Source organism: Lissotriton helveticus, chromosome 3_2, assembly GCF_964261635.1.
Source record: "Lissotriton helveticus chromosome 3_2, aLisHel1.1, whole genome shotgun sequence".
In the NCBI taxonomy this organism is placed as follows: domain Eukaryota; kingdom Metazoa; phylum Chordata; class Amphibia; order Caudata; family Salamandridae; genus Lissotriton; species Lissotriton helveticus.
Genome location: NC_136062.1, coordinates 388957863 through 388974577, shown reverse-complemented (window position 1 = coordinate 388974577; position 16715 = coordinate 388957863). Strand labels below are relative to the sequence as shown.

The 16715-nt window shown below is 42.0% G+C and overlaps 1 protein-coding gene across 22 annotated transcripts in view; it reads right to left on the bottom strand.

Annotated features, from left to right (window-relative positions):
- The window catches only part of PPFIA1 (PPFI scaffold protein A1), an 807831-nt gene that overhangs the window by 234741 nt on the left and 556375 nt on the right, over positions 1–16715 (bottom strand). For all 22 annotated transcript variants that reach the window (XM_078684274.1, XM_078684276.1, XM_078684283.1 and 19 more), the window contains one exon: positions 9243–9324. In XM_078684274.1, coding sequence (XP_078540400.1) covers positions 9243–9324 — 82 coding nt within the window. The remainder of the gene's footprint in view (positions 1–9242; positions 9325–16715) is intronic.

The following is a 16715-nucleotide window of genomic DNA, read 5'->3' as shown; positions in this document are numbered from 1 at the left end:
TAGCAGCTAAGATATCAGGGGTGGATTCGGTGGTTAGCCAGGTTTCTGATAACAGGAGTATGTCAGGCTTAAAAGTGTGAAGGAGATAGAAGATCCGCCTGTGTCAGCCTGCACCCTCCACAACAATCGGGAAAGCCCCATGGTCGACCGGGGTGCAGGCGGCAAACAAGACGAGGGGTGAGTAAGTTCACTTGAAAAGTAGAGAAATGTGCAAATTGGCAATAAAGTTGTTTTTAACCGGTGCAACCAATTTAAAAACAATACTATAAGACTAGCTGTCTGCTATAACTAATCCTTGTCATAAAAACTCACCGAACCTTACATAATTACATAGCCGCTGCAATTATCAACGCGCGTCCGCAGCGCGACGGAGACCACTGTGGCAAATATAGGCTCCAAGCGCGGTGCTCTGCACCCAACTGCAACTGAAGAGATCCTGTCCGCCTGTATCAGCCTGCACCCTCCACAACAATCGGGAGAGCCCCGTGGTGGACCGGGGTGCAGGTGGCAAACAAGACGAAGGGTGAGTAAGTTCACTTGAAAATCAGAGAAATGTACAAATGAGCAATAACGTTTTTTTAAAAGGTGCAATCAATTTATAAACAATACTATAAGGCTAGCGGTCTGCTATAACGAATGCTGGGCATAAAAATTCACCGAGCCTCACATACTTTTTAGTTTTACATGTCCTATTCGAGAAAAATACTCAAATTCGTTTTCCACTACTGCAAGACCTACCTGTCCTATAGGAGAACATGCCTTATTACATTTCATAAGTGTTATTTCCAAATGAGAACAGATAAATAGTTCAGGTTTAGTGTCTCTGGAATTGTAATGAAAAGTTCAAACTTATAGTAAAGTGGACTATCAATTACAATTTTGAAAATGTCACTTTTAGGAATTTAAGAGAACACAAGATTCTTGAAGGAGTCACTTATGTACTTATTCTATTGCTAATTAAGTTAGTCTATTTATCTAAATCTTTTATCAAATTAATAAAAATACAAATTATAATAAGGCGTACCAACAAGAAGACACTTTTGTAATTATACATTTTATTTACTAGACACGTTAAAGTATAGCATATGCAATATCACATATAAATTCAAAAAGGTTTCTTTTTCAATACTAATTCGAACACAAAAAATTAGGGCTTTTGCAGCACACCATTAATCCTTATTCAGTCTTCATTGTATTCATCACTCCTCAGGGTATAGGTAACCCTCTACTAGATAATAGAAACAACAACAATATTAATCAAAAATAGAAATCCAGATAGGTCAGTCTTCTTGCTGTTCAGCAGTCCTTTATTTATATATAGGAAATGTAAATAAACTCCCAGCACACGACTTGTGTTTCGCCTTTTTCAAGGCATGAACATTCGATTCAGACGCCACGTTATTGACTGGACTAAAAAATTTGTCATACGAGCTAATGTACAGAGCCGGAATCGCCAGTCAGCAGCTACGTGTTCCCAAACCAGTTCCCAGTAAAACAAGTGAAATCCCGGGCCAAGTCCTGGTATCGGTACAAGGAGTGTAGATGGTTCAGTAAATTTCAAAGCTGGACATGGCCAATCAATTAGCCACTAAACTTATCTCCTGCTTGAAAAACAATCATATGGAAAGGTCCTGAAAGGTATGTGCAGATCCTTGTGCCCGCACTGCTTCAGCGTCCTTATCGACCATTGACGGTCCCTTTACTGTATGAAAGTATCGTCCCCGCTCCTATGCTATCTGAAACCTCACAGTATGCCTAATCATCCTCCCTTCACGATATATGCAGACCTTGTTAGTGCCTAATGGCGTACTCAGTTTGAGATAAGCTCTGTATATAACAATCATTTTCGCCTAGTACGGTCCAACCATGATACGTTGAGACCTTACAAAATCCATAGCCAGCAGCAAAACCGAAAGTCTCTATGTTGCCTATTTTCAATACTATAAAAGTCATCAACCACACTGACCTAACAGAAGTATTTGTTTCTACAGCGTGATCAATGTCAAACAATATATCAATTTAACAAAATATGCATAAGTAACAAGAAATCCATTCTCTTTCACCAAAAGATGCAAATGCACGTGTGGTCATTTGTGCAGGCAAAACTGTCCATGAGACCATTACCAGGACACAAAAGATGACAGAATGGCCCGGAGGAACTAAATCCCAAGATGACTAAAAAGAAAAAAAACATCCCCAAAAATTGGTACGTCAGAGGAAGACAAAAATGTTGACCCCCCTCACGCACAATATGTCATATTATCACAAGTCCCAGCTGAATCCAGCTAAAAATTAAGCAAACAATAAAACAGAACACCAAGGTGCCTACACGCCTACTACATAATAGAAAACACAAATAAAAGTGTATACCCTAGTGCCATTTAAAACTAGTATAAGTCTCACTAGGTGGTAAAAACTCACAACTGTGATGAAAATAAAGGAAACATCTAATTAAAAAAAAGTAAAAATGGTCAATATGTGTCACCAACACCAAAACCAAAGCTTACCAAAATGAACAGAAGTCAAAATATATCAATGCTCGTATGGTCCTTTCATGCTACTCTATGGTATAGATGCACATTCTAAATAATTTAGGACCAAGAAAAGGGGACAAACAAGGAACCAAGTCTAAATAAAAACTTACAAGCAGCGACAGCGGTAAAGCAAATTTATCAGTCTGTCTGGACCTCCCAGAGTCGAACTTGGTGAACGAGTCAGAGCAAGGACACTAAAAATTGCATACTCTGCCCCCGCTCCATATAGAGCTATCAAAACAAAGTCACAACATCTTGAAATGGAGGGGGAAAGTAAACCATTGCTAAAAAGCCCTCAAATACTGAACCAAGAGGTCACAAAAGGGACCAAACCATTAATTGTAGAAGGTAACAAATAACTGAACCGCCAGATTCGTCCTCCAAAGTGAAGAACGGACAAGTCAAAACGGGGGCGTTCAACAACGTGTATTTATTAGAAGCCCGTCTTCCGCAGTGCACGATTTAGACAGATGCAAAGTGAATAGCGCACCATCTTGAAATAATATAAATAGAGCCCTAACAATTTCAATAATAAAAAGTGAAGGACACACAAAGATCCAACTAAGAAATACAACCAAATGCACTATCTTGTAACATGCGACTACAGAAACATGAAATAAAACGAAAAAAAATATTTTGGTACATAGGTTGTAGTGAATGCTGTACATCACTAATCTGTCTAAACAGGGGTTTATCCCATTTCAAGGTTTTCAGAATGTGGTAGAGGTCAGTTTTTTTTAGTATAATTCATTTTATCTTGTTTGATTCAGTACCAAACGTGGCGACACATACTAAACAAGACGGATTGCTACTCTCTTTGACCTTAAGATGTGAATCCCTGTCAGAGTACCATGCTTGTTTCAGTGAGCGTTTCACCACTCGGTAGGGACAACCCCAGGAAACCAAATTAGATAGTTTTGGCTTCTTTACAATATTCATCCATATGGGTACAATTACGCTGCATAATAAAAATTGCCAAAACTGAAGATGATCTTTAAGATTCTGTGGGTGATGACTATTGTACTGCAACAGGGTATTTCTTGCGGAGGGTTTGGTATATAAGCATGTGTATAAGATGTCTGAAGCATTTGTAATCATTATATGCACATAATAATGAAACACTTGTTGTGTTCTAGAGAAAACTGTAGATTTTGATTCTGGTTATTCATCTTTTGATGAAATTTCAATAATTAGGAAAAGGAACCCCTCCAGTTCATCAAAATATCATTAATGTAGCGTAACCATTTTCAAATGTTATATTTGAAAGGGTTGTTATTATAGATGGTTCTTTTTGCAAATGCTGACAACCAGAGGTTAGCTATATCTAAAAATTGCTACCATTGCAACACCTTTTACTTGCACATAGAACACCCCATTGAAAGTGAAGTAGTTCCACTTTAGTGCTATTGTGGCACATTCGATGATGAAACTTGTGGGTATTTCATGAGGTCTCTGACAGATTCAAGAATACAATCTAGTCTTTAAGGCATCACATTGTTGAATGTTTGTATATTTTTTGTTATTTTTGTTACAGAGTTTTATATAGTACTTGACCTGAATTGGGTATGAGAACGCTCTACATGGCACCAGTTGCGTTACATGAGGACACATTAATTTTTTTTGTTAGGCACAGGGAGATTAAGTGATTTGCCCAGATTCGGAGGCTGTTCAGCTTCATTGCCAAGACTCAAACCTAGTTCCTCAGATTAGAGGTTGACCGCCCTAGCCGTTAGGCCAACTCCTCTCCCTATATAGGTTTTCCATGCCCATAGTAACTAGGAAAACGTGATTTTCCTCAAACACTTATCCTTCACTCTGTGTAATCACAGCAAGACTGTTCCTCGTATAGGATTTTGGAAGGGAAAAAAAAGGTTTAATAGAAAAGTTAAGATTGTGCCAAAGGTTGGAGAACAGATTGACACCCTGCAACAATAGGGCGTCCCAGTGTTTCCGGTCATCCTTATGAATTTGGGTGAAGTGTAAAAGGCTGGTCTCACATAATCTTTTTCCTTTAAATACTCAAATTCTTATTATCGCAACCATATCTCATTTAGGCCTCTAATTGTTAATTTAAGAATGCAATTTTTGATGTTAGCGGTGGGATCCCTGTTGAGCTTATTATAATGCAAAGGATTGTCAAATTGTCTCAGAGCTTTACTGACATAGTCAAATTTATTCTGCAGCACTATGCCTCCACCTTGACAGCAGATATTATTAGGATTCCTCTGTGAGTTGATACGTTTTAAATGCAATGTTTTAAGATTTGGTCAGATTGTACTTCCATATTTTTGTTCTTTGAATAGCAAATCAATTTCTGGTAATATTATATTTTCAAAGGTTGTCATCTCTTTAGACAACATATTGGAAGCAGGATCAAGTGCAGAGGGAGAGTGAAGTCTAGTGGTATCTTGTACAAATAAATTAGGGTTGTCAGAAAAGTAGTAATTTAGTCTAATAGACCTAAAGAAATGGATTAGCACCATCACAGTAGTAAAAGCAAAATTTTTATGTGAAGGTACATAAAAACAAGCCATCATTAAGAACCTTCAATTCAGTTTGATTCAGCACATGATGATAAATTAAAGATTGGAATAATTTGAATTACTAGGAGAAGAATCTACCATTTGTAATATTGGTTCCTGGTGTATATTGGTTTCTGTGCCATCCTCTCCGCATGTTCCTACCTTGTCCTCTCTGTGGCTTGGGACCTCGTCCTAAAAAGAATTGGATTGAGGTAGACGGCTGTGTACTAAAGACAGACCGGCATTGTCTTGACTGGAGTGATCACTCTCAGAGTCTGATGCTGTGCCAGAAAACGTGGGACACAACAGCTTCCCACAACCTTTCACTTGCACATGGTCTCTGCCATCTATGAACCTACTCTGCTAAGTGGTGCCATGCCAGTCATGGACCCTTGAGAGTGGGCTTAAGGTTCTCTACCAGCCTCTATGTATCCAACGGAACAGACTCATCTCCTCTGCTGTGTGGTGCAAACCTGAGCCGAACAAATGCATCGCTACTGGGACTCGGTAAAATCGCTGAAAGGTTGGTGAACCAACAACTGTCAGGCTTCCTGGAGGCGAATGGCCTGCAGCGAGATTCACAAACTGGATTCCGGTCAGACCAGGGCACCGACACTGCTCTTCTGGCAGTCGTTGATGAAGCCAGAAGCATTCTGGATTCAGGAGGGTCAGTGGATGTGATCCTCCTGGAACCACCAGGTGTTGATTCAGCGACTGTCCGATGTTGGTGTGTCAGGGGTTGCTTTGAAGTGGCTTAGGTCATTTCTCAACGGCCGGACATACCAGGTCTGGGAAGGTAGTGATCGGTCAACACCTATCCCCCTCCAGTGCGGGGTGCCACAGGGCTCTTCCCTCAGTCCTACGTTGTTTAATGTGTATATGGCCCCCCTGGAGGACGTGGTGGCCCCATTTGACATTAAAATCGTCAGTTATGCGGATGATACGCAGTTGGTGGTCGCCTTATCTCAACTGGTGGAGAACCCCGATTTATTGCACTCCTGTCTGTCGGAAGTCCATACCTGGATGTGTGAGTCAGCTCTTAAGCTGAATGGCTCGAAGACAGAAATAATGATGTTAGGGAACAAGACCCCCTCACTCCCTTTGACTAGCTGGCCTTGCTGCATGGGAGAGCTCCCGAGCCCGAAAAAAGAGATCAAGAGCTTAGGGGTCTGGTTAGAGCAAGACCTTTCGTTTAGGACCCAGGCGAAAAAAACGGCAGGAGTCTGTTTTGGCCTTCTCCGTTCAGCTCGCAAAGTCCTGCCTCTTCTTCCTTTGTCATCAAGGAAGTTGCTTATTCAGGGGCTGATTACATCGAGACTAGATTATAGCAATGCTATTTTTCTGGGTGCCCCTGAAGCAACGTTTAATAAACTCCAAAATGCTGCTGCAAGGCTGCTTATGGGCGTGCCTAGGATGCAGTCAGCTAAACCGGCCATAAAGGCTCTGCACTGGCTCCCAGTACGGGAAAGGGTCAAATTTAAGGCCCTCTGCACAGCTCACAAAATTCTGCAGGGGAAGGGCTCTCCCATACTGAGGAACTTAGCGGTGCCTTATAAAGCTAATAGAGCGTTGCGCTCTGATCAGAAATATCTTCTCCAAATCCCCAGAGTAAAAAGGGTTCGTACTGGTGGGAGAAGATTCTCGGTCAACACAGCCATGCTGTGGAACGCGCTCCCTTTGAAGTTGCGCTCTGAGACCTGCACTTTGCGGTTTCGCAAATGCCTCAAAACTTATCTGTTTCCCGCTTGATCGCACTGAACTGGCCGTGGGTGAACTGGTGGTGTCTGGACAAGCGCTGGGATGCCCTAGGGTAACTGTGCGCTATATACAATTTTAAATAAATACTGCTGCGTGGACTGGAGCTTCCTCAAAGACCCACATCGCATCCCATCGGAGCTGCCACTGCAAAATGCACCTTGGTCAACCGCGGCCTCGACGACGACTCAGCATAGCAGTCTCGCACACTGGCGTAACGAAACTCGAGGGGGCATCCCTGCAAGTCACGTGGAGGGACCCCCTCCAGGCTCAATCAGGAGCTCTGCAGCCAGAGTGCTGTGCTGAGGGGGCACCTTGGAGCTTCAGGGCCCTGGTATTGCGGGGGCCTGTGTTACACCCCTCATCTTGCAGCTCTTCGGTCCCAATTCATCACCCGACTGCACACTGCAGCCTAGAAGCCAAATTTCTCATCGCAAGCCCCGACTACAGGATCCTTGATGCAGACGCTCACATTGCAGCCTCAAAGGATCTCAGAACCGACACACTGCTTCAGCTGTGTGACATCTTCAATGTGGATCCTCGTAACGCTCCGCAAACCAAGATAAGGTTCTCTGTTCAGCAGCCCTAACTGGTTACCTGTTGCTGGTTCGGAGTCCATCGTGGTCGGGCCTAGCTTGTGACTTTGGATTCCTAGTTGCACCAGAACTGAACGGAGTTGTCATTTTGTGTTTTTTGGTGTTATTTTTCCTAAAAAAAAATTAAACTGCTTACCTCCAGCTCTACTGGTTGGTTCGCTGTTTTGGTCTTGTTTTATTTATTAAAGAAAGTTCAATTTTCCTAAATTGGTGTGGGATGCTTTTTGTGTGGTGTTTTCACTGTATTACTATTTGAAATATTGCACAAATACTTTAAACATTGCCTCTATGTTAAGCCGGACTGCTTTGTGCTAAGCTACCAGAGGGTTGAGTGCAGGTTAATTTAGGGTAGGCATGTGCCTCATCCTGACAAAGATTGTGGCAGCTGATTGAGCAGGTCTCGCAACCGAATTTCTACTTAATAAAATAAGAAACAGGGTGAAAAGATCATACCATCATTGAATGTCTGATCATGATTTACCTATAGAAGAATTATTCTAAAAAGGATGACCTTTTTGAACACTTTAAATCAAGACTAATATCAATATTCAAAACTGTAAGGCTGCACGCTTGAAAAACTGCAAAGCATGCACACACTCCAAACCAAAATGACAATATCCTTCTGAAGAATAACGGAGTAATTTAACTACTGTTAGTTTGCAGAACATTACAAGGGATCTAAAACTTCACCAAATGGCATAGGGAAGGGTATATATAACAGAAGGCAATACACTATCTGAGAATGCAGATGTTCTGGATACGTAACAGCCTTACATAATGACTGAAGTGACAGGTCACCATCACTGAAACATTACATTTATCATGCAATGGGTAACAAAGGCTAGCCATCCCTACTCTACCTACAGTGGTGCTCCAAACAGTTAGGAACAGGTTGATTGGTTGGCGCTGGGTTTAAGATATGTACACTAGAGCCACCGTCAGTTAACTCACTTCCCTCAAAGGAGATGCAAGTATCTTTTGCCCTCAAAATCCCAGTCTAGCAGAGAAGTGTTCAAACGACCACAAAATTACATGCAGACCAACAGGAATTCTTTAAGAGGAATATATGGATCTCGAAATATAACGCTAGACTATTGAAAAATATTTAGTGCCTGCCCAACAAAAACAGGCAGGAATCTCTATGCCATCTTCAATTATCTGAAATCTGACAAATAATTTAACATAGCGGCTCATATCAACAAAGGTGATTTAGCACATACCCTGCAAAGCCAGTGGCTGTACAGATTTGTCTGACAATATATTAGTTACTTACACAAATAAACTAAGAAATTGAACACAGAATTTCTTCACCTATAAGGTTGCCAAGGATCCAAAAACAGAAAAGAGTCCAGCTTCTACAACCTGCTTCTCATTTACATTTATTAGCAGGAAAAGTTAAAATGACCCTGTTAAAACCAGTTAACATGTTAAATAAAACCTTTCTGATATGGGATGCAGAAAACAAAAAAAAAAAGATTTGCAAAAGACTAAAAACGCTCTCGGGATTGTACTAAAGTGTGACTAAGCTTGCACAGACTATTTCTTAAAACTATATCAGTCTTACAGCTGGGATGAAGAAATCATGTGACCATGCACTGATGGGCACAGGATATTTTTGTAAGAGATGAACACAAGATTTTAGGTATGCTATAAAAACATTTTAGAGCAAAACAGCCCCAAAATACATTTGTTGGGATAGTTTGGTTTATTACTAGATGCTGAAAAGAATGTGTCCTTGTACTCATCAAATACAAGTGTGCTAACATACTAGGAAAAAGGTAACAGCAGTTCTATCCGCGCAAACAATATGATGAAATATTTAAACGATCACTTGCCTCTAACCATACCACCACAGTAGGGCCATCCCAATGGGCGAATGGTAGACCTTGCCTTCGGGCTTCTTCGAGCAGTTCATGCCTACAATGAGAAGAGGTATTGTTCATGAGGGCTGTCAGGGCAAATTAAAGCCTTAACATTTCACATTCCAGATTACTTACTTTCAATGTACTTTTCTCAGGTGCTTTCTCCAGGAAGCCCTAAAAATATTCCAATGACGACACTAGATACTTGTATAATTTTTATAGAAATGAAACAAACTAGATAAGTGTCTTCCAAGAGAAGTGTCTTTGCCGAGAAGATTGGGCTCGGTCTAACAAACAGAGCCCCGATGTCTCCTGAGACCTTGGCACTCATGAAAACAGTCAAGACTGGTTTTTCATTTAGTACCACTCATTTACACTATTATAACCGGCAATTTGGTGTACATTATCTTGTACCTAGTGCACTAAAAAAGTGTTTTCTTTAAAATACCAACTTATTTATTTTATGTGACAATTATAACATTATCCCCCATTTAGCTATTGTCCTGGCTATAATTGACTTACAAAGAACTTCACTGGTTGCAAGGAGGCTGACCTAGATAAGAAAAAAGACATTTTCAGAGGCAGGTGTAACAGGATATTCGCACATAAATTGGTATGTCCTAATTCATGGCTTCACTCAGCTTGGGGCTACATCAAAGCCAGCGCTCCAAGGCTACAGGTGGAACACTGCATCAACAGTTCTATCAAGCAGCTGCACAAATCGAGGGAATGTTAATCTATTTTTCCACTTCAAGCCCACTCAATTTTTATGAATTTCAAGTTGTATTGGTACAACAGGGTTAGTTGAATTATAAGAAAGGTAGGAAACAGGGTAAGGTAGTTTCACGCTTACATATGATTGAATGCTTGTCCAAAGAGCAATGTTTTAGATCTCTGCAAAATCAGATGCTATTTAAATCATGATCAAATTAGATCAGCCCCAATATTCGCATTGAGACAGGATACATGATACAGAGCCAGCCTGCAGAGTCGCCAGAGATGATCTTAACTGGAGTTAGCACTGGCTCATGAACCTCACTGCTCACATTGGCGTCTCTTGAGGCAAGGGAGGGCAGAGCTAAGAGGTGCAAAAGGACAATGGAGAAAAAGACTAAACCGCTACCTGTTGAGCTACAAATCAGGTACGGTCTACCAATGAACGGGTGTAGTTTGACAGTGAAAAGGCTACCAAAGTACTGGAGAGTTAACATGATTTCTACACCAGCCTCTGAAGGAGGAGGCATTTTAGTGAGAAGCTAGACATGCCAGAAAGGCTATGATGGAGACACTCGTTTTAATTAATCCAATGGAAGATAAACAAAAGAAACATATTCCAGGAAGTGGCTCAGTGATGGATTTATTATCCTGAAGTATGTGATCTCCATAACCAAGTGAAAAAAAAGTAAATAAGAGTCGTCAATGTGTGCCTGCTCTAGCTCTGCCAGAGTTTTTACGCGCGTTTTCAAAACGAGACTGCTTTGGAAAGATTTTTCTGGCAGCACTTCACAGTATTTACTAAGCTTTACTAGAGGCTGCATTGCAGCGTACCCACTCTAACGCTCTTTAGAATTTACTAGTGAGTGGACTTAGAGGGTATCTACTTGGATACCAACAGAAGAGCATCCAACTAAGGCAGTTTCATCTGCCACCCTCTAGGTGGCAGAGGTCAAACACATTAAACATGTTGACATCTGTATATTGCTACTGTATAGATTTTAACAGCTTATAATCGTGACACAATCTTTAAATTTGAGACCTCACAAACTAATCATATATGAACACTTTCATATAGTTTACACCATGATCCCCAATATGAAACCTGCTAGTACAGTGGCTTTTCCCAATTTGTGTATCTAGGTTGTACTATGTACATGACAGGACCTATGCTGGTTTTATTAAAACTAGAAAAAGCTCCATGTGGCTTCTTGAGCCACAATCTTTGGGGCTAACGGATTTTACATTCTGCAGCTGAAAAAGGGAACATCAGACGTCAAACATTACAACACAAGTCTTTACCCTGCATGCCTTCACTTCAGTGACATTACAACGGGTTGACCTTCACAATGCACTGAAATACCTGCCGGGACTTTACAACTCATGCCTTTACCCCGGGGTCTGTTCAGTGGGGTGACTCCCCAAACCACCATTTTTTGTGGAATGTTTGTGGGCTATTTGCCAAAATCCCTTTTTTAAACTTCCTACAACTCAACCATTCCCCCCTTTACCAATACCCACCCTTTGGGCTAAATTCACCCATAATCCTTTTATTAGTACACACACCTAAAATTACCCTTACAGCCCTTTCCGACTACTCACCCTTAAGTCTAAAACCAACCATTCCCCCTTTTCCACTACTCACCCATAAAGCCTTAAATTACTCCAGGCCCCCTCCCCGCCAGCTACCTTTACTTGTAACACCCTTACTCACACTTTTATCTGCAAAGCAATATCCCATGTGGTAAAGGATACGTGGTAAAGGCAACAACCAACAAGGAATCGCTTCCCTGTATGGTATTTACCTGCGCTGGAAAGACTGAAGAGTAAGTGCCATACGAAGTAACGGTTACATTTCGACAAAGCACCTTTTGGACTACCCAACATTAAAATTCTAGCAAGAATCATTATTTTAGATAATAACTTTGTAATGATAACTAGATTCCATTTAACGTTTGAGCTAGAAACACTAAACCGAAGGTGACCTAGGAGGCAAAAAGCAGATTTGTGACATGAAAATGACAAGCATAAACCCCCTGCTCCTCACGTTCTACTCCAGTCCCCAAATGTAATACACCTTCAAAAATCTTGGCGGTAATCCAAGAGGGAATGCCAAAAATGCCCCAGCTACATTACTTTGTCAAACTGTGAGCTCTATTGATGTCTTATGTTCATCCTATCCTAATGTACACTTACTAATTGTACACTCACTATAATGAATCTCATTCGTGGAGGGGAGGACTTCTGTTTTTGGATGGGAGTTTTTAAAACATTGTTCGTGGAAGAATGATGATTCTCCAATTATCACACAGAGAGAACCTTGATTTCATTAAAGACAACGTAGGCTAACATTATGCAATATACTTGTATTGCTGCCCCAACATGCAGCCCTTCAACAAACACATTACATCATGAATGAGAACATTCCAAACAACAATATACAACGTCATGGTAATTAGGTATCATCCTCTTAGAGATGCGATGGAGAACCAGAAATTCTTTAAAATTACTTCTACTTTAAATGTATAGATAATAAAGCGATTCTCACAGAGAGGTAGGGTCCGAAAGAACAACAGGAAAGAAACTGGTAATAAATTAAAATCTATTCTACGCTATAGTGTTACAATTTAGTATTAAATACAAAAAAAACTACATAATTCATACTAAAAGTCGGTTTCTGAATCAAACAAATGTAGTCGATATTCCACCAGCGTGTGAGGGTGGTGGTGGGGAGGGGGGGGGGGATAATGTTAGCCTCCGTTGTCTTTAACCCCTTCGACGCTCATGACGAGCTGGGCTCGTCATGCAGTAGCCTCCTGCTACGCTCATGACGAGCCCAGCTCGTCATGAATAATGGTGTTCATAAATTTCCAGCACAGGGGAAAAATCCCCATAGCATTCAAAAGGTTAATTAAATCAAGATTTTACCTGTATGATAATTGGACAATAGTTATTTCATTACAAGACCGAGGCTACCATTATGCACGTTTAAAGCTTTTTAACGCTGTACTGCTCACATGTTCCACAGGTCGAAGGTAAAACTGTGCAGATGTGGATGCATTTGACCAGTCTGCAGCTTTTAAGATTTCGGAAAGAGATCCTCTGCCTAGAACACTTTACTGGCCATAGCCCAACGGGAAGAACGATCCCCAAATTTGGACAAATCTATTCCCGCTTCGGACATTATGTAAGAAAGTGGCTCTCTATATACTGCACCAAAGTACGGTTCAGTGTGCACAGAGTCCGCAGTCCCCAGAGGTTTGGTGAAGGCTAAATTTAGATAGAACCTTACTCTCTAAAGTGGTAACTTGGTCAAGCAGTAAGGCAGTATCAGAGGACAGTGTAAAGCATTTGTTGTACACACTCAGTCAGCAAATGGTCTCACATATTCAAGAACTGAACTGTAGGCCAATTGTTTTGTATATACAAATATATTGTTGTTTTATTTTGGAACCACAAGTAGGTATAAAAATACTTTCTCGGAATGAGATGCTACAGTTGAATACTTTCAAATAGCAACAGACTTTTCAATGCAATAGAGACAGGTGTTGCAATATGCAACACTAGTTAAACACAATTATAACATTGAGCTCTATGGAAATTTTAAGTAAATGCAATATCAATTAATTTTCGTAGGTTTTTCTTAGTCAGGGCTGGATCCTGGATTGAACCCTAGTGCATCTCCTGTAAACAGTTGAAAGGAATCGGTTTTGTTACACAGGCGATTTTTAAGGAATATTTGTACATTTTGAAAATTGACAAGAATTTCTGGTAAAAAACAGGCAATGTTATCCTATGGGAGAAAATTTGAGTTATCGGAAAATCACAGTTGTAATTAATTTTTAGGGTCAGTGCTGGGCACCAAGATCCAGCACTGGGATCTCTCCTGGTAACAGGTGAGTAATTTAGTTTTCGTTGATCGGGTGATTTTTAAGGAATATTTCAAAGTTTCCAAACTCGACACTTAGAAGAATCTCCAAGTGAAACCAGTCAATGTTACGATATGGATAAAATCAAGTTATCGGTCTTTGGGTAAGTACTCGACTGGCTGAGTTAAGGTTCTGAGGTAAGATTCAGGGGTCTCCCAGGGTCAGGTAGGTAAAGTTGGTACACCTTAGCGGCACAGGGGCTGCCGGTGCAGAGAGATTAGGACCAATGTTAGTCTATGGCAGGCAGGGGGCCTTTGGTTGGTGGCTGCTAGCAGGCAGGCCATGCGGCTGTGGGAGCTGATCTGCTGGTCACTTACACAGGGCAAGTGGGGAAGTAGGATAGGACAGATGCTGCACCTTCCAGTGGCACACGGGCGGCTGGGTGCAGGGTGCTTTTGGGCCGTCGGTCACCCAATGTATTTCAATTGAAAAGCTGGAAGTTGAACAAAGGCTGCAGGCTCGGGGACGGAGATTCTTCAGGTGCGACCACCACTACGAAAGTTAAGTTGGGAAGCTGTAGGTCAGGTAGGCACCCAGGAGTTCGTCACAGGGGGTCGTGGGGTGCCGGGGTGTCTTTTCGTGTTGGGAAATCTTACCCTCGGCTGGTCGTGGTTGGAGGGGTCCCTTGTTGTGAGGCTGCAGGCGTCGTCAGGAGCGTCTAGGAGGGTCCTTGGGTGCTGGATTCTGGGTCACAGTCGCCGGGGGGACGTTGTCGTGGTCTTTGCTCACTCAGGCACAGACCGGGTTCGGCAGGTGCAGATGGTGCTGGATTCGTGGTTCCTGGCTGGCACCAAAGGATGTAGAACTTTGAGCAGAACCACTACTCGTGGGAGTCCCAGTCTTTGGATGAGCAAGGCAGTCAGGTCCTCTGGGGTTTTCGAGATTGCTGACCACAGGAGACGCCAGGGTTTAGCAGGAGCAGGTTCGAGGGTCGACAGGCCTGTACGGCTGGGGCCAAGTCAGTTGCTGTTGTCCTCTTGTTTGCAGCTGCACAGCAGGTCTTCCTTCTTCTGGTTTCAGAATCGGGATCGGAGGAAGGAAGGTTCAGGGTGCCCCTAAATACTAAATGTAGGGGCATTTCAGGTATGGGAAGGTCTGGGACCAATGGGTCCCTTCCCTGGGTTGAGTACACCCCCTAATCTGCTACTCTCCTGTGGGAGGGGGGCAGAAGCCTGTCTCTGATAGGTTAGGGTTCCCCATCTTCAAGATGGCGGGCGCCCGGAGTTGTGCTTCACCTCACCTCTCCCACCTGAGGGGTGCGGTTGGCAGACACTGGCACTCCCCCTTTCCTCAATTTTCCCGCCTGTCTTCCCGCCAGAGTGGGGGCCAGTTGCTGAGTACAGCAAGTGGCCTGGAGAAGCTCACACGTTTTGTATCGCCGGATGTAAGACTATGGGGGTAACTCAGGTACAGTGAAAAGTTTAATGCTCTAAGTATGTCGTAGAAAATACTGTTGTTGACCCATGGCCCACCAAATATAATGATCCCATTAAATAGCACGTGTCAGTCAAGGAAATATTAGCATGATTATCAACAAGCTATCAAGCATTGAAATGAGTGTATTGTCACGCACATGAAATGATTCTAAATGTATGTTATTGTTAATTTCGGTTTCCCCTGACGAAGGGCCATATTTGGCTTGAAATGCATTGGGATACATTAAACTGCTTTTGAAGAATACAGCACTTGTACGTGTTCTGAATTTGAGGTTCGGATGGCCCGTTTTGAACATGAGAAGCTCATGAAAATCGCTTTTGCTTGCATGAAAGCTTGGAAAGTGGTGAGGAGTGGAAAAAATGGAGTACGCACTGATTAAAAAAAGGAGAAAAAAGGAGCAAAATTAAAAGAAAGAAAAAAATTATGCAAATTGCAATTGTGGCTGTGCCAGCGGTTTGGGGTGTATAGGCGCCCCTCTTGACTGTGACACAGGGATCTGTGCCATGTCGACTCTTTGTTTTGTTCTGCACCAAGACACTCAGCCTGCAAAGGCGTGTGTGTGCGTCAGGATACAGGACACTAAGGATGGCACAATAAGTGCTGCAGCTCTTACGGGCCTTCTCTGGTCACAGTGCCCTGGGTATCTATGGTACCATTTACCACAGGCTGACATGTGGCCAGAGATTCCAATTGGGTTTAGGTTTCTTTTTTTTTTTTTTTTGTTTTTGTTTACATAATATAGATTGCGATTTATTAACTGAAAGTACTATGTTTTCGATAATGTGTGTTAGAAACGTGTAAGTGGTGAACTCTCACGTTATGGGGTTTACCTAGAATCATTCTTGATTTTCTTTTTTATTTTTTTATTTGTCCAATGCAAAGTATACAGTGTTTAACATCATTGTGGTCCCCCCCACTCCCCCCACCCCTACGTTTACAAAAAAAACAAATTTACCAATTTCGTCAAGGACACAGTTATACACAAAAGAACACCTAAGGTTTATACGAAAACTAGAAAGGCTGCAAGGTTAAGGGGGAAAAAAAAAAGGAGGAAAAGAACAGAAGGAAGAAAAAGAGTTAATCAGGCTGGGCTAGCCAGGTGGTGAGAGGCCCCCAAATATCTAGACCCTTTTTTCTCCCTTTGCGACCTTTTTTGGCGTACAGAGGTTTTTCAAGATGATAGGTTGCCATTAACCTAGCTAGCCACTGGGATAAGGGAGGTAGGTCAGCCCCAATCCATACAGAGGCTACACAGATCCTCCAAACTGTCATGGCTACAAATACCAATGCCCCTCCTTTTTCCCTACTGAGCTCTCCACATGTCCCTAGCATGATTGTTGTGGGGGTTAGTGCAAAAGCCTGAGAC